This window comes from Suillus subalutaceus, assembly GCF_016647625.1.
Source record: "Suillus subalutaceus strain FC151 chromosome Unknown DFJ58scaffold_85, whole genome shotgun sequence".
Taxonomy (NCBI): Eukaryota; Fungi; Basidiomycota; class Agaricomycetes; order Boletales; family Suillaceae; genus Suillus; species Suillus subalutaceus.
In genome coordinates, this window is record NW_024540334.1 from 164,187 (window position 1) to 181,211 (window position 17,025).

Genomic DNA, 17,025 nt, shown 5'->3' on the forward strand with positions numbered 1-17,025 from the left:
CTTCAACCACTTGGGAATGAGTGAGAGGGCAGGAACTGCATTGCCCAGCGCCTCGATCAAGGCGAGTAACTCGAGCCAGAAAAACAGGCGCTCGTGGTCGAACAACAATGTCACTTCTTTCGCAAGCTCCTTGTCAAAGGCTGTGGTTCGTACGTGTGACGTCCAAAATCGAGATGAATATGATAGATGTAAGGGAATGCATTTTTGCACTCGTTCTTGTAGACCGGGATCTTCCTTGTTAGGCAGATACGACGACTTTAAATCACAGATGTTGAAGCGAAGACTGTGTTCCATCACTCGAAGCGACGAGAATGCAAGGTCGTGTTGCACCTTTGACAGGTCTATGAAAAACTCTCCACTGGATGATTTGTCCGTCAGGAAATCGCGGAAGGATGCATGAAGTGGTCGGATTGGGGAATCTGGGTTGGTGGTGCCGCTGAGGAGGGACCCCATGCTTTTTACCACAAGCTCGACGTCGAAATTATCCTCCGGTGTTGGAAAATGGCACCTCATGGCATTCAGGGAAGCTAAAGGAAGGGGTTCAGCTGTGCCTAGTATCTGTCCCATTACTGAGCGAAATCTCGCTAGCTTCGTCGAACGCAGTTTCGGCGGATCCGGAGATGTATCCCTGGGTATGATATTTGTTAAAATGAGGTCATACATGTTGTGCAACAGCTTGCTTCTCTCAGCAGGATCGCGTGACACCACAGCCTCGTAGTAATCCTTTGGAGATACCATATCGGACTCTTTGATGTATCTGCAGGCGAGACGCGCCCACTCGAAAAGTCCATCAGCTTTCTCAGCGAGGACTGCGAACTCTCTCTCACGGAAATTCAGCCCTTCCAACTCCTTGGATACGTAAGCACGGATGTCGCGCTCCGCATCTGCTCGTGGAATATCATCCATCGACATCTGTCGAATGTGATGAACACCACGAAACTTCTTTTTGATGTCATCAAACGGGCGCGAGGTGACGATGAAGCGGAAGTTGCCAGGAAGGTCTGTGATTTTGGGAACAGCGGGGTTGTGATGTTTACCGGCTAGAATGTCGAGGAGGTCTTTCCGTGTCTCCACTCCACCGCTCTCGTCCAGTGCATCAATCACGATCACGATGGGTTCCGTAGTGGACCCAGATGACTTCTTCAGTGGCTCGATAAGAAGTTTCTGCCACTGCTGGATAATATCCGCTGTCTTTTTGAGCGACTTTGCGGCCTTGACTGCATTTGCCAATGCCCGCATCATCTCCGGATCACGGTCAGCCAGGTCGAGCGCGATCGTGGAAAAGATCTTTTCATGGCGACGGTCTGCTTCTCGCTGGCGGTCAAAACAATAACACGAAACAAGCCCTCCCACGTCGTTGACCCACTTAGCAACGGTGTGGGCGATGGCCGATTTGCCCTTGCCTGCAGGCCCAGATAGCCACAGCACGCGTTGAACATTGTCTCCAGTGCTGTTGACCCATTCGATGATGTCGAAAAGTATTTCCGTGCGGGTCCCTTCAAGGCATTCTTTTCTGGTATCTAGTCCCGCGCCATCTGCATAGGTCATACTGCTAAGGTCCAATGTTTCTTCTGAAAAGGTATGAGTATGTCATGTCACAAGAACGTCGCAATACTTACCCATACGGTGGACGTGTATGGCTGTGGCGTGGACTCCTATGGCTACGTTGCGAGTAACTTGGTCCCGGAAGTTTTGCATGAGCCCATCGAATACGTCATTGTACTTTTTGATCGTATCTTTCGTTTCGGAGAAGACGTCTTTTTCAAGTCTGCTCCCTATGATGATGATAGAAGCTCGAGACGGTACAGAGCGCACCAGCTTGTAACACTCACAAATTTTCTTGGTCTCCGAATATTTTTTGATAAAATGGGCGCATTCACGGGTCTGCTGAGAAATCTTGCCAAGGATAATTCGTGTCGACGAGAGTTGGTCAAGCATGTCGTCTTGTGTTATGAAGCGGTAAACATCACATATCTTCTTGAGAAGTTTGAGTAGCGCTGTGTCGCGATCTGCTTGAGCTAGAATAATCTGTACAAGTGATTGCTGAGCTGTGGGAGATAGGAGGAGATACAGAGAAAATATACTTTGGCTGCGCAAGACAAGACGCCTAGTGCCATCTTTGCATATGGATGTAACTGTGGGATGAGATTAGTTCGGTTACGATCGAGAGGCAGATCCATACATCTGCGATCTTGCTGATAACATTGTCCAATATTCTGAGTGGTTCGAGATATGTGTCCTGGAAACTGTCGACGGCATCAAGATTCTCTTCTCCGCCTTGGCCAACAGACGCCACAGTAATCACAGGTCCCGCAAGCGGATGCATGCGCATTGGAAACTCTTGTGCACCCCGAAGTTCCGATTGGGTATTAGTCACTTCCATGGGAGATGGAGCCGCCTGAACTCGCGGGACCACCAGGATTTAGAAAGAGCGCAGAGAGTGGAGGGCAAGTATGAGAACGTACCGAGGTCGATGAAGCACCTTCATGATTAACATTCGGGGGAAGAGGGCTGCGGCTGCCTGAATCCTTCGAGCGCTTATGACATTCTCAGTCGTATTCCAGGACACTCATTACGCATGCTCGTGGACTTACCGAGATCCTTAACTTCTTGGCACTGTGACCGTCCTTAGATGTGTGGGTTTGTTGAGTTGAGTCGCTCGACGATTTGCGTTTGGTCATTGTGAATAGCAGCTGAAGTGAAGTAAGATACTCAGAGACCCACGTCATCATTTATATAAAATAACAGGCCATTAACGCCTCGAGGCAACACTTGGCAATTGCTGTGTTGCAAGCGGTTCTTCTGACATGCTGTGATCCTGTGGATCAAAAATAGCCTCAGCAGTGCTTATCCAATGATTGAATTTCGACCGCGTTCTTCTGACATGCAGTGGATCGTCGAAGGTGATTGTGACAAAAGGTCGTCAGGATCCTGCTGTACTAATAATCCAAAATGCATCATTAGCTTCATTTTTCTCACTTTTCACCCGCACCCATGGCCACCGGTGACCGAACGTGACATGCATCATCAACTCCATGCAGCCACCGCACCTCAACGTTCTGTAACCTCAAGCTCAAGACTCGCATTTCCCCAGCTAGGCTCCACGAGCGCTAGGATTCTGCTCTACCAACCCAAAACGCCTGACATCATCAACGTCGTTAACCCTTTCTACACAGCCGCCTATGGAAAGCCGGACACTCGTGCTCAAATTTTAAGAAAAAATGGCCACATATAGTAATCGGACCTCGAGCACCGTCCTGGCGTATTTGTCTGTGTTGATCAGTGAAACCTACTTGTGTGTTTGAATCTAGGTCGAGTGTATAAGGATGAAAACCCAAAGCTGTAATACATTGTAACACCGCCCCAAAACATATGCTAAACGAAAACTAGCGTCATCTAAGCTACCTTGCCCCCAAACTCTTCAAGTTCAAACCCTGGCCATTTGCAGAAGTGGTTGCAAACGTGGCGAGTCTCAAATTCACTGACCGCCTTCTCGATGTTGCCCCCCCCAAAGATGTCTTTCTTGTCGCTAACCGAAGGGTGTGTCATAATCTGTGGGTCAGTCAACAGCTCAGTATTGCCTGTTTGATTCCGACGTCAGAATCGCCGATGCGCAATGTAACAAGGTAAAGTACATACCTTGATAATCAGAGATGAAGACCAGCCCACCTGTCTTTACATACTGTACATGTTGTGTGAAGGCAAGGAACAACGCAAAGTCATATCCAGGTTCATCTGGATCAAGTAATGGGTTGGGGTCCATGTTATGAATATACTTGACGAAATCGTCGTCTCTGCCATTGATAACTTCCTCGAGGAGAAAACATGCACGCGCTGATGCAACCTTTAATGCAGGCTTGCTACTATCTTGATAGTAAGATAGCGCCAGACCAGCTTCGACAAAGCGCACACGGGGAATATCGAATGGTACAGGCTCAGATGCCCCTGCCACAGCACGGTCAATGACGTCGTAGACGAGACCTAACAGAGCTTTTGCCCAGTATAGGACATTTGCTTCCCTAAATAACTTGGCCGACTCGTCCTTGGGCGCAAATCATCCAATTTTGAAATCCAAACTGGCCGGCGTGCCTTTGGGATATACCTTCTCGAATGGACGTTTCACAACAACGTCATGCCGTGCCCTGGACCCAAGACCTGAGGTAGGAGGCAACATCAATGTCAACCATCCTGTATGCGCAGTCTTGAATCCACCTATGCCGATGCGACCCTCAGGGGATGTGTCGATGGTCACATAGCCCACTGACGAATCAGCGTTATCCACAGAAAACGAATGGTACCGGGTACACTTCAAGAGGTCGTTGAGTTGTCGGGTGGGGATTGAGTAAAAATGAATGTTTTCGGTCTGGAACTTAGACACTTACATCTAGGTGAGCGTGTTGAACACATACATCGGCAAAAAATGACATACCCTGCTGCATATCTAAATCCGCACCTCCTCCAATCTTCAAGGCTATCCTCAGGTCGTCGCGATCAGGAGAGCAGAGAACAGGCGGGGGATTACGAGGAATATTATGCTTGCGAGGAGGTGAAGGTGAAGAGGTGATACTTATCGCACGCTCATGAGTTCGCTTGGTAGTTGTGGTAACTGGTGCAGGGACTGTGGCAGCAGTAGATGACATGCTCAGCGCTGGTACTGGGGTGGCAGCAGATGATATCTTTGGCGCTGACTCAGAGTCGAACGGTGGGTCAACTGAGTCGAATTGGTGGTTTGGCGCTGTCTGAGAGTCAAACGGTGGGTCAGCTGAGTCGAAGTCAGTTGGGTTGAACGGTGGGTCAGTTGAGTATGTGTATGCCAGTGATTCTGCCGAGTCGGCAAAAAACAGCGGGTCTGCCTTGCCCTTGCCCTTAGCCTGACGACTTGAGCGTTCGATCGCCTGTACAATTAAGTGTAAGTTAGTGTAGGTAACAATCATACAACGAATAAACATACCATTTCGTTCGCTTCTTGCCAGTCTTCGAAATCGGTCCATTGAATCTCTGGCACAACTACCATAAGGCTGAATTGTTTCGTCTTGAATATTGGGGCCTTCGCCGGACCTTTATGGGCGGGCTGAAGACACTGTGAGTAGAAATAGGGAATTGATGGTGGGTGTGTTGCGAGATCAACCCATTTCAAGTCTCGCACGATGAATTCATGCTCACGCCACGAAAAGGTCCCACCAAACGCATGTAGCTTGGGCAGAACCGTCTCCATAGCCAAGTTTATGAGGCCTGGGGCATCAATTTGGGCGTCAATATCCTTCTTGCCCTCGCAGATATTCTAAATAAAATATGCCAGTTTAGCCGGGTATGAAAGTGAACATAGGAAAGGTCATACCCCGATTAATGTACCTCTTGATTTCTTGCACCCGCCCGCTTCATGAATGGCCGAGATCTCTAGTGAAATGGTTTCAGCCATTGCGCCACCAGGAGTAGCATATGAGAGTTTGGACCATCTCTGGTATTCAGTCGAATATGATCCGTGGTGGGCTGAATATCCAATGGGACCCGTGAGCCTCGATGGTATTGGTGATGCCGCTGGCCCCTGCCAAGACGTGGGAACAGCTACATCAGGACCAGTTGTACGGTCGCGAGGCAGAGGGACAGGCGGTGGGCCCATAGAGGTATTGGTCCAGTCAGGGATTGCCACCACACGAGGCGGATTGACACTCGCTGTCAGTCACGGTTAGAATCAGCTCGCGTCCTATCAAAGATTGGAACAACTTACATTTCTGTTGGGAAGCATTCACTGACTGCCGAATGGCCTTAGGATCAGGCCATCGCTGACTTGCTGGGGTGGACGATGGATGTTGTCGCAAGGCAGGCTGTGATGCTAATACAAATATGTCAGTAAATAACATCGAGAAAATCGTTATCGACTCACCGGTGGGTTTCTGAGATGTTACGGACATCATTTCATATCGTGCATAGCATGATGCACATACATTGCGCCCAGATCTGCCAGGTTGCATTGTAGCCACGTAAAAACAAGGCTGGCCTTTTGCGATCTGGGCACAACAACTCGGGCGTTCACAGATTCGGTCTTCGGCGGCAAGGGCATCTTCCGTAAATTGACAGACAATGCTGTTTGGGTTCGCCATATGAACTAGAGTGGTCTGAGTGAGTCCGAGTCCGAGTGCGCTGGCTAGTGTGAGTGTGTCGCTGCATGCCTTAAATATGACAAAAACCAAGTTAATAATTTAGCTATGTATATGCATGAGAAAACAAACCAAAGGAGCAAGACCAATAACAATGTGCAGAGAGTGGCGCTGTAGAGAGATCAGTTGTCATTTATGCGCATTGAATATGCATATTGAAACATACCAAAGATCCGGAACAATGTTCACCGGAAGTTGTGCTGCAGAGAGCTGCAGAGAGATCAGTTATAGTACATTGTATGTACTTATTAGAAACATTGCTAGCACTATTGGTGTTTGGAGTCGCATTAGATGGAGGTGCGCTATTGGTGTTTGGAGATGCGTTAGACGAAGATGTGTTGGAAACGTTGTTAGCACTATTGGTGTTTGGAGATGCGTTAGACGAAGATGTGTTGGAAACGTTGCTAGCACTATTGGTGTTTGGAGATGCGTTAGACGAAGATGTGTTGGAACCCACTTCCCCATCGGTACTGGCACTATTGGTGTTTGGAGATGCGTTAACACCTTGTTTGTGCCACTGCCAACGCCAGCCATACTGGAAGTGGAAGTTGTGCTGCAGAGAACTGCAGAGAGATCAGTTGTAGTACACTGTATATACAATTTTACGATACCAATAACGATGTGCAGAGAGTTGCACTGCGGAGCGATGACCAGTAGTGTATGCATTGTATATAGTATAGAACATACCAATTGAAGAGGTCCCATTCTATATACAACCTTACAACCCCCAGAATGTTGTCCACTGGTGGTTTTGCGGTGAGTTGAGCAGTCACAATGTCCTCGGACTACTGAAAGTGGGCAGAGCGCTTTCATAGTGGTCTGATGTCAAGACATGGTCCTAGGCAGTGCGGCAGCACTGCAGCTCGTGTCTCCAATGCTCTCCGAAGTTTATGGCACAGTACGTTTTAAGGTGGGCAGTGCGACTCATATCTCTGAGTATTAAATACCGCGAATGCATCTCACTGAAGCTACCAGTAGCTACACCGTCACTAGTACTACCTTGCACAATGCCTAACCAATGGAAACCTACGTGTACGTCTGCTCTGCTCTTGTTTTGAATTGACACCCCTAATTCGCATCCAATTAGCACCGTTGGACGTAATTGAGCCACACATCCTTCGCCTTTGGAAGGCACGCCAGACCGATAGGCAAATTGTCGCGGAATTGCAAAAACATTTCGATACATCACACTATGGTCTCGGGTGAGTTGATAATCTTCTTTCAATTACAACTATATTCTGACGACGTGCTTAGGCTTACAAAATTTCTCAAGATTCGTGAAGGCATGGGTCTTCGAAGAACGCACCAGCAAAATCATAACATTGAGACTATCCATGACGCTATGACTCATTTACGTCCGATGTATCCAAATGCCAGAGCGCGTGAAGTTGTAAGCTTGCTATTTCATGAATGGAACATGAGTGTACCCAGGTGATCTTTTTGTTTATTCATGTATCCTTGTTGTACCTTAATTGATGACTGCTTATATTACAGGAGTATTGTGATATCCTATTTCCGTACATACAAACCAGAGCTCATTCGCCAGCGGAAGGCCAATCGCCTTCGCAGGAAGCGATTTTGGGCTGCAGGTGTGAACAATTTATTCGCCATTGACCAACACGACAAGTGGCTAAGGTACGGTCTTGGCCTCCATACTGGCATCGAGCCATTCTCAGGGTGCATTATGTGGATGAGAGTCTGGCACTCGAACCGGAACCCACAGCTGATCCTTAGTTATTATCTTGACACACTCGGGACACTAGGGCGTAAGTCATTTTTTCTGTGTCTTGTTAACATAGCGCTGATTTACCTCTACCTACCAGACATGCCTATGGTGACCCAGAGCGACCCTGGGTCTGAAAACTATGGAATCGCTAACGCTCACACTATGCTACGTCAGTGGCACAATCCTGCCTTGCAGGGTAGCCTACAACACCGCTGGATGAGGACGAAGAAAAACGTTATGCTGGAGATAACGTGGTCACAGATGCGGCGTCGTTTCACGCCTGGATTCGAGACACTTCTCAACCATGGTGTCACTTCCGGTTGGTATGATACCAACAACACTCTCCAATTGTCCGTCCATTTTTTTGAGTTGTCTGTCCTTACATTGATACTAACTGGCGGTTTAAATTTAGGATGCTTTTTCACTGGGTTTTTATACCCTGGTTACAGCGGGAGTTAGATGCTTACCAGGACCGAGTGAATAACACTCGAAAATGGCGGGACCGAAACAAGATCCTTCCCCATGGTGCACCGGACATCATCTACCAATCGCCCGAGAACTTTGGTGTCTTAGACTTTAAAGTAAGCAATACCGTCCGTGCTTGTTCTGCATGTTCTTACCTTTTGTTTGTTTGTCAGATCCAAGTCGAACGGGAAGCCTTAGACCACGTCCGTGATCTCTACATCGATCCCTCCCATATTGTCTTCGACCTTGTTCCAAAGCCATTCAGCGAGTTCATGGAACATTGCTATACAGAACTTGGACGCCCATTAGTTACACGGCAGACCACTTGGGATGTCTACCTGCGCTTACTCGCCATAGTGGAGGCCAATGACGAGATGATACCACGCCACATTGAGTTGTTAGATGAGGCAGAGGAAGAATTAACCACTTTGCCGCTTATAGAGAACCTTCAAGAGTTGCCCTATCGCGAAGATGGCAACGGTGCCTACTACATGGGTGGGGTGGGTGGTGGTCTTGGTCTTGGTATGCCCGTTTTTTGACGCAAATACAAGGGAACTAATATCTATTGTAGTTGACCAGCATTTGCATGAGCTGGAGAGTCTTGCCCGTGATGATGAGCCTGACATCACACTTGGCATTGACGAAAGTGTTGTGGGACTGGACCATGCAGGTTTGGTTGTGTGGGATTTCTCAGATGACGACAACTCGGACGTGCCAGACGAATGGTAACTTGCATTGGTTGATTTCTGTAAGGCTTGGTTGTAACAGTATACTACGAACGGCAATCTTGATTTCCACTTGGTTGATGGCACATAATATTATTGCATTGTTTGTTTCTTATTAGCGATAGCGGTATCCGCGGTCCCGCAGAAGCCATGGCCGTATATGGTAATTTTTGCTTAAAATTTGAGCACGAGTGTCCGGCTTTCCATAGCCGCCGCACCTCCAACATTTCCACTTCTTCACAAATTGAAAGAAGACTGGCGTTCCCTTCAAATAGTCATTTTCACTCGTCATCGACATTCGGCATCATTTCTCATTTGACTCGACTCATACCTAGACACCTGATGATTCTTTCGGCCAGGTATACGTTCTCCCAGCCCCTCCTCCACCTTCTCACAAAATCCATCACATCTCCTATGCAATCCGTGCTGCATGTCCCTTTTCTCCCAATGCCTTCCAAGAGCAGTACTCGCCAAGGCACCGACACTCCCTCAAGTGCGAGTGTGCCGTTCTTAACATGCAGGTAACGAGTCCTGTAACCTCAGACGCTGCCGATGCGCAGGTAGGTGAGTCAGCTACTTGGTTGGTGACGATGTTGATGATAGATACACGCAGGCCACGGGCTTGGTGCATACGACGAGTCCGCAACTGACACCAACTCATCGAGCTATGGAAGGCAAACAACACCGAACTTGCAAGGAAATCATAAAACACGACAAACTGCAAGCGCACCATAAGCGCACCACAAGCGCACCACAAGCGCACCGGCCCTTCCTTCCCGCGATGGGCAACACGCTGCCTCATCCGCCTATCACTGACTGAATTCCTTGCTAACCTCCACATCTTCAAAACCCTCCAAGCGTGCATCCAGCGCACCCACTTCCAAGATCCAATCTCTCATTCTGGTCCTACCCACCCTCACCCATCGCCGCTCACATTTCCCAGCTCCCGACGCATGCTGGCTTTGTCGTTGTTAGCTCGGGTATTATTGGGATGTCGTTTGTGAAGAGGATTTTGGATAGTGCAGGTGCTGATGGGCATGATGGTAGAGCTGTTATGTCGGAAACGAGAGATGCGTGTTCTGGGGCGACTGGGAGATAAGTCTCTTTCATAAACCAGTGGACTAATGTCCTCGTAGAAACGGCAGACATATCTCACCACCTCGATATCATGACCTTACTTCGCTCAAGCGTGATCACGGACAAGCTGTTGCCCAAAGGATGATGAAATTGAGGTTGGTGCGTCTTGAGGAATTACGAAGCGTCGGGGAACAAAAAATTAATCTTGCAGAATCCGGGAAGGCCCTGGTAGAAATGGTGCTGGGACGCGAAATGGAGGGCAAGCTTGTGGAAGACGGGAAATTTACTGGATGCATTGGCCGTGCGTATAATGTTATTTAAACCCGACTACTTCAAATCGTGTGCTGCAGAATTCTCTATAGGTGGTATCTTGTACTTCTGAACCAGTACTAGAATGAAGACAGAATCTAATCGTTCAATAATCATCCATCAACTCGTGGGTTCTGATCAGTACCAAGATTGATGCTATGCAGAGCTGCCTTTCGTTTATTCATTGACCGGACGCTATTGATTATCTTTGCACATGCGAGTATCAACAGCTAGGTTCCATTATCGGTTGCCAGGATCCTGCAGCTCATTGGCGTCTTGCTAACACTCTTCTCCTTGTTGCATCCACCGAACGCGACTTACCCAACATCAACGTCATCAATGTTTTCTACGCCGCCGTCACACCCTCTTGTGTCTCATATACTCCTTGACCTCTATTATCGCCACTTCAAGTTTTCCACCATGCTCCCTTCATTTGTCATTTTCACCCATCACCTCCAGCATGTCCTCTCCAGCGTCCAAGTTCCATATCCGTGCTGTTTTATCTTCTGACACGCTCGTTAGCAGCGTGCTGTCCGCAAAAGATATCAATGCAGCTGATCTTCTTTGAGTGACCTCCAAATGCTTTACAGTGATAATCCTTGTTTCAACCTCACAGGTTTTCAGCTCCCCGCGATCGTCATCTCCACCACCAGTGATAACCAATCGTCCATCCCTTGATACTACCACCGCACCTATATTCCCTCGCAAACATCCCGCGCTTTCCCAGTCTCCTTGCTCATCTTCCGATCCCATTGCCGAGCAGTCTTATCATCAGATCCACCGATTATTCGCTGGTCATCTGGAAAGTAGGATTTCCACTCTCTGTGACCCTTCAAAGTTATTGATTGTATCAGAATCGATTTCGCAGAGCTGACGCGGAAGCCATGGCTATGACTCCGCAAGCGAAACCATGAAGTAATACGGGCAAGGTATTCTTTTGATGCGTTCAGAGGTGTAAAGGTGAGATCTCCTCGTGTCAATACTAGGGTGTTATATGACTGACGGTGGTAGCGATTCAAAGATAGACCCCCTGGTAAAGCCAAGCATCGATTCATCTGCGTTGGAGATACAGAGGTGTTACCAAGAGGTTCCGGTTAGCGGCAATGAATTTGATGAGCGATGAATTTCTATATGTGACAGCTATTGGCGTTGGGTGCCGCCTTGCGGCATATAGTATATACCCTAACACACCCCCTCTGACTGGCAACTGCATTGCACCCTAAATCCTTCCATTCATCTAATTTAATTTGTTTCTCTTCGCTTCTCGGCTCATAGCCATGACCTATACAATAGTGTCAATCTGTTTTCCATTTCCCACCCAGCGACGGCCGAGAAATCGTTGAACTTGTGTTACATATCGTTGCTCGCTCGTCGGTTTCGCTTTCAATACATGAACTTTTAGGGAGACCATTCTATCAAAACAAAGTGTTACGAGTACCTACCCATACACACAACGTTGCAGACACGTGGATACTTCAGCACCTTTTTTTTGCCCCTGGCCAGGTACGAACCACCTTATGAATTCACAACGTCACTGGGGGTTTCTTTGATGTTGAGCCCGAGAATTCTAGGTCCACATTACCTACTAGTATGCGTGTCGAATACCGGAAGCTTGGATCGTATAACTGCAACATCTCAAACACATTTAACGGCACATATCATATTAAAACTTAGCACTTGTAAGTGCTAGGACCCATCGCCCATCACCCCTACAAATCACAAGGCATCCAGTGCGCAGTCGAGGAGGAGACGGTAAGTTGAATACTAGGGAGTGTGTCCAAGATGCGGAAGTGTGAAAGAGAACCGCGGAATGAGCCAGTCTATGCATCGATGACAGCAACTTTGAACTGGCACCCTGGAGGTTGTCGCTGGTAGTTGGAAATGCGACTGTGTGAGGGTGAAGCAAGTTTGAAACTCGCCTTTGGTACCGCAATTCAAATGAGGTGTTCAAACAGATCACGAATCTAAGTGATATTGAGCATCCATGACATCATCATCATGTCATAGATGCATCGCCACGTCAATTTCACCTGGCTAGTGTTTAAATCGATCATTCTTCTCGCCCCAATAAGTACTGGTTGAGGTAAGAGGCTCTACGACGTTGGATCTCATTCATTCCAATGTTACGCCGGTCGTCATGCTTATGGAATATTTTCATCCACATTAACAATCAGCCGCTGGGCCAGGAGAATTGATAATGTGATATGTAAGCCAAGCGGCTTTAGAGACATACATAAGTAGCGTATAACTTGCTCGAGATACCAAGGACGTTTCGATTCCGGTTTACATCCAGCACCAACGAACTATGGCTTCTGACACCGTCGCGAACCTCACTTACATGCTCGCTCCACCTGACGGCTCTCGGCCGTACCATAACATCGACGCAGATAGCGTCACGGGAAAGCGCGCCCGTAACTGGGACGAGGAGGCGCATGAGATGAAAATTGAGAACTTGCGCGGGAAGGAGGAACTCTACAAGCTTGACAATGCTGGATTTCAGTACGGGCGAGAAGCGGCAAAGCATACCAGCTTCTTGAACGATGCTGAGATTGAGCGCGAATACTATCCTGAGAGCATTGATCTCATCAAGAGGGTTACGGGAGCAACCAAAATCGTCATCTTCGATCACAGTGAGTTGACTACCAATTTGAAACGACGTCTTGACGCTCAATCCATGTCATAGCTATTCGTCGCCGTCGCCCAGGCGAGCCAGATGACAGCCCACAGAAACGTCAACCAGTCCCCCTGGTTCATGTGGACCAAACGACTGTGTCGTCTATTGCTCGTGTTAATAGACATCTCCCGCCAACAGAAGCTCCGTCTCTCCTTCGCAAACGCTTCCAAATCATGAACCTTTGGCGTCCTATATCGCATGCAGCTGTAGATTGGCCGCTTGCACTATGCGACTTCCGCAGTATTGATGTGGAGAAAGACTTGGTGCCTGTCGCTCTTATATACCCTGACCGCGAGGGTGAGACACTTGGGGTCAAATACAACGCAAACCACCAGTGGAAATACATGAAGGCCATGACCCCAGAAGAGTTTGTTCTTATCAAATGGTGAGCGAAGTAACTTGGGAGAGCTTTCCGTCGTGCTAAAAGGGTGTCAGCTTTGACTCAATACTAGATGGCAGTGTCGCGAGGTTGACCCCTCATACTGGGTTCCAAGACCCGAACACTCCAGAGGGAACACCGCTTCGGGAATCCATCGAGCTGAGAGCTCTGGTATTCTATGATTAGAACACGTATTATCAACTGGCGTTGATAACTCATACCGCGTTTATTTGCTGTATCTATGTCCCATTTTATCGAATTATCATGAATCAGAGAAAGTTTGACGTGCTTAGTAGCAAATGCGTTTCCTGACGAAGCTTGCAAGAGACAAAGATGCACACAAGAAGAAGCTCCAGGGGAAAGATGCAACGCAACGAGACGCAGAAAGACGGGAGGATGTGATCGGAGAAGAAAGATCGGTCGAAGAAAAGAGGCAGATGAAACGAACGATATAGAAGAAGCAAATACATGAAAGTGTAAAGTTAGGATGTAACAGAAGAAGAAACAGCAGTAATGGAAGGCGATGTCGAGGGTGTTGCCAGTCGTTTTTATCGGGGTTAAACTTGGAGTAGAGGTTCTCCATCATGGGCGATTCCAAAAGATTAGTCAGCCAAGATGTGTCAGCGCTTCAAGCTTCGAAGCTTCAGCTTGACTCTGCTTGAGCAGCTAACCATACAGAAGAGTCCAGCATCGAGACACATAGTACTTACTGCTCCAGTACTACTCATCATGATGAAGACCCCGATCAAATACGCCACGTGTCTGCGACGCCGTGTGCTTGAGCAAAACTCGAGTCTACATTTGGTCTACATCATGATAGTAATTCTCAGGTATCTTGTATTTCGCCGTCCAGACGTTACGGTTCACTAGTCCATCCGAGTCTTCAAAGCTTTATATATGCGCGCGCTTTCTGAGTCGTGTTCTCCTCCGCGTCTCTGAATGTTGGACCGAGCACTCCTCAAAACTCCACGCTCAACTCAGGCTTAGCTATAGGGCTCCACGGTGTCGATGCTGAGCGACTTCCTCTTTGTGCTCCATACCATCTGGATTCTGCAAACGACTCTTCATTTATGGCTCCCAGTTGGACTAGTACTGTGCGCCCCGTTCGCACCTACAACTTGATCAATCTCAATCCAGCTTGGCTGATTTCACTTTTCACAAATATTGTGGCAGATATGGACCATCCATGCTCGGCCTTCTGTGATAAATTATCATGCCTTTGGTCAGATCCTGTCTTCTTCGACCTTGAGGACATATTTAATAATAATTTCCAGGCTTCACCGGTAGTCCCTATAGGGGTGACTTATGTCGCCTGTTTTCAACGCCAAATGGCGACTCATCATCAATAATGATTGCTGCTGTGCACATCATCAATAATGATTGCTGCTGTGCACATCATCTGCATACTAGATGATCTTTGGTGGGAGAGCCTTGGTAATTAAGGTAAGAAGCTCTGACTTTGGATATCCCGCATTTTGGCCGCATTTTGCTTCTGATAAATTTTCATCCACAATAACAATCAGTGGAATTGAAAATGTGATATGGATAGATAAGCTGAGTGGCTTCCTCGGCATTTGAAGGCATATAAGTAGGGTATAACTTGCTCTTGAGACTAAGGACGTTTCCATTCCGCTTTACATCTAGCATCAACAGAATAACCATGGCTTCTGACACCATCGGCACCCTCAACTACTTCACCTGTCCACTTGACGCCTCTCGGCTTTACGAAATAGTCAACGCAGATAGGGCCGCGGGAACCCGCAACTACACCCTAGAGCCGCATGATATGCGAATTGAAGACGTGCGCGGGAAGGAGGACCTTCACAGGCTTGACACTTCAGGATTTCAGTTTGGGCGAGAAGCGGCAAAGCATACTAGCTTCTTGAATGATGATGAGATTGAGCGCGAATACTACCCTGAGGGCATTGATCTCATCAAGAGGTATACGGGAGCAGCCAAAATCGTCATCTTCGATCACAGTGGGTTGACCACCAATTTGAAACGACGTCTTGATCCCTAATTCATGTCACAGCTGTTCGCTACCGCCCCTCAGGCGAGCTAGGTGATAACCCAGGGAGACGTCGACCAGTCACTGAGGTTCATGTGGACCAAACGCTTACGGCGGCTATTGGTCGTATTCATAAGCATCTCCCGCCATCAGAAGCTCCTTCCCTCCTTCGCAGACACTTCCAGATCATAAACCTTTGGCGTCCTATATCGCATGCAGCTGTAGATTGGCCACTTGCGCTATGCGACTTCCGCAGCGTCGATTTCGAGAAAGACTTGGTGCCCGTCGGTCTTATATACCCTGACCGCGAGGGTGAGACATTTGGGGTGAAATACAACCCAAACCACCAGTGGAAATACATGAAGGCAATGACCCCAGAAGAGTTTATTCTTATCAAAATGTGAGTGAAGTCACTCTAGGGTGCTTTCCGTTGTGCTAAAAGGATCTCAGCTCCGATTCGATACAAGATGGCAGTGTCGCGAGGTTGACCCCTCATACCGGGTTCCAAGACCCGAACACTCCAGAGGGAACACCGCCTCGGGAATCCATCGAGCTGAGAGCTCTGGTATTCTATGATTAGAATATGTATTGTCAAGTAGCGTTAATAACTCGTACCGCGTTTTTTGCTGTATCTATATGCCATTTTATTATTACGAATTACTTAGCCTAAATGTGTAGCGGAGGGGTTTCTTGATGAAGCTTGCAAGAGAACAAGATACCTACAAAAAGAAACTAAAGACGGGAGAATGTGATCGAGGAAGAAACAACGATCGAAGACGTCCACTGTGCATCCGAGTGTTCAAACGTTCATGTATGTGTAGGTTCGTGCGCTCTCCGAATCTTGTTCTCCTCCACGTCCCTGAATATGTATTTGTACTTTGCCGATTTCACTCTTCGAAATTTTGCCCAATCCTCGTGGACGTATCGTGGCTATCATGACACTATCCATGCATTCTTCAAGTAGTGCTGCCGCGGTCTGGTTCAACAAAATCATCGAACACAGAACCGGACCCTCGCAAAAGGTTCGGTTTTGGGGGGTTTGAACTCGAATCGAACCCAAAAAAAATCCTAGCGAAGCAAAACACGCGCAAAAGTATTGCAGGTCGTATATAAGTCGGGCAGGGGAGTCAGGCTATCGGGAGAACATGGAGAGTAGGCAGTGATAAAGGTCAAATATGAAAAAGATCGACCCAGGCGCAGGAAGAGAAAGTTGTCAGACTTGGGCATTAAAAAAAAAAAGACGAAGAACGAATACGGAAAGACAGGACTTGGATTCGAAATACACAACCTGCCAAGTGCTATCATGCTTCCCTGCTCTAATGTTTCCGCCGATTTGCATGGACGATCCTAAACTCGGGCATTGAATAGAATACGAAGTATGATCCACTGTACACTCAGTCACATCTAATTTGTATCTGAAATTTCAATAATGGTTCCATTGCTGCGATCTTCATTGGTACTAAGATCTGCAACTGTTGATTTTAGTATCTGCGAGGAACGAAAA

At 47.7% G+C, this 17,025-nt stretch overlaps 6 protein-coding genes across 6 annotated transcripts; 4 read left to right on the forward strand and 2 right to left on the reverse strand.

Moving 5' to 3' along the window:
• Positions 1-2,001: 2,001 nt before the first annotated feature.
• On the reverse strand, positions 2,002-2,880 carry DFJ58DRAFT_483802 (uncharacterized protein). Its single transcript, XM_041380606.1, has 4 exons — positions 2,595-2,880; positions 2,466-2,537; positions 2,085-2,398; positions 2,002-2,028 (listed from the first exon to the last, which is right to left on the reverse strand). The coding sequence occupies exons 1-3, from the start codon at positions 2,730-2,732 to the stop codon at positions 2,108-2,110; spliced, it is 501 nt and encodes a 166-aa protein (XP_041241751.1). The 5' UTR covers positions 2,733-2,880; the 3' UTR covers positions 2,002-2,028; positions 2,085-2,107.
• Positions 2,881-3,396: 516 nt separating this feature from the next.
• On the reverse strand, positions 3,397-6,061 carry DFJ58DRAFT_843236 (uncharacterized protein; the record flags this gene model as incomplete). The annotated part of the gene is made up of 10 exons (XM_041392934.1): positions 3,397-3,581; positions 3,640-4,042; positions 4,103-4,306; positions 4,383-4,384; positions 4,430-4,895; positions 4,952-5,281; positions 5,339-5,673; positions 5,729-5,825; positions 5,885-5,894; positions 5,946-6,061. The coding sequence occupies 10 exons, from the start codon at positions 6,059-6,061 to the stop codon at positions 3,397-3,399; spliced, it is 2,148 nt and encodes a 715-aa protein (XP_041241752.1).
• Positions 6,062-6,339: 278 nt separating this feature from the next.
• DFJ58DRAFT_843237 (uncharacterized protein) lies at positions 6,340-9,809 on the forward strand (the record flags this gene model as incomplete). Its single annotated transcript, XM_041392935.1, has 16 exons — positions 6,340-6,388; positions 6,411-6,625; positions 6,839-6,914; positions 7,001-7,056; positions 7,127-7,190; positions 7,246-7,360; positions 7,413-7,589; positions 7,653-7,924; positions 7,982-8,207; positions 8,297-8,465; positions 8,523-8,871; positions 8,921-9,074; positions 9,194-9,237; positions 9,284-9,348; positions 9,410-9,634; positions 9,678-9,809. The coding sequence occupies 16 exons, from the start codon at positions 6,340-6,342 to the stop codon at positions 9,807-9,809; spliced, it is 2,388 nt and encodes a 795-aa protein (XP_041241753.1).
• A 284-nt stretch (positions 9,810-10,093) lies between these two features.
• DFJ58DRAFT_798048 (uncharacterized protein) lies at positions 10,094-10,777 on the forward strand (the record flags this gene model as incomplete). The annotated part of the gene is made up of 4 exons (XM_041390661.1): positions 10,094-10,167; positions 10,209-10,455; positions 10,544-10,718; positions 10,741-10,777. Coding segments are annotated over exons 1-2 (286 nt in total), but the record flags the coding sequence as incomplete, so codon positions are not given.
• A 2,040-nt stretch (positions 10,778-12,817) lies between these two features.
• On the forward strand, positions 12,818-14,058 carry DFJ58DRAFT_798050 (uncharacterized protein). Its single transcript, XM_041390662.1, is given in 5 exon segments — positions 12,818-13,089; positions 13,102-13,104; positions 13,146-13,519; positions 13,570-13,806; positions 13,939-14,058. 4 exon segments carry the CDS (start codon positions 12,898-12,900, stop codon positions 13,697-13,699), a joined length of 699 nt encoding a protein of 232 aa, XP_041241755.1. The 5' UTR covers positions 12,818-12,897; the 3' UTR covers positions 13,700-13,806; positions 13,939-14,058.
• A 1,115-nt stretch (positions 14,059-15,173) lies between these two features.
• DFJ58DRAFT_747055 (uncharacterized protein) lies at positions 15,174-16,101 on the forward strand (the record flags this gene model as incomplete). The annotated part of the gene is made up of 3 exons (XM_041387506.1): positions 15,174-15,492; positions 15,546-15,921; positions 15,972-16,101. 3 exons carry the CDS (start codon positions 15,174-15,176, stop codon positions 16,099-16,101), a joined length of 825 nt encoding a protein of 274 aa, XP_041241756.1.
• Between the last annotated feature and the right edge of the window lie 924 nt (positions 16,102-17,025).

Coding starts and splice junctions, on each gene's coding strand:
- DFJ58DRAFT_798050 (XM_041390662.1), top strand. CDS start 12,898: ATGAAAATTGAGAACTTGCGCGGGAAGGAGGAACTCTACAAGCTTGAC. Junction 13,520..13,569: donor GAGTTTGTTCTTATCAAATG/GTGAGCGAAGTA, acceptor AAAGGGTGTCAG/CTTTGACTCAATACTAGATG.
- DFJ58DRAFT_483802 (XM_041380606.1), bottom strand. CDS start 2,732: ATGATGACGTGGGTCTCTGAGTATCTTACTTCACTTCAGCTGCTATTC. Junction 2,538..2,594: donor CCAAGAAGTTAAGGATCTCG/GTAAGTCCACGA, acceptor GAATGTCATAAG/CGCTCGAAGGATTCAGGCAG. Junction 2,399..2,465: donor AAGGTGCTTCATCGACCTCG/GTACGTTCTCAT, acceptor CCGCGAGTTCAG/GCGGCTCCATCTCCCATGGA.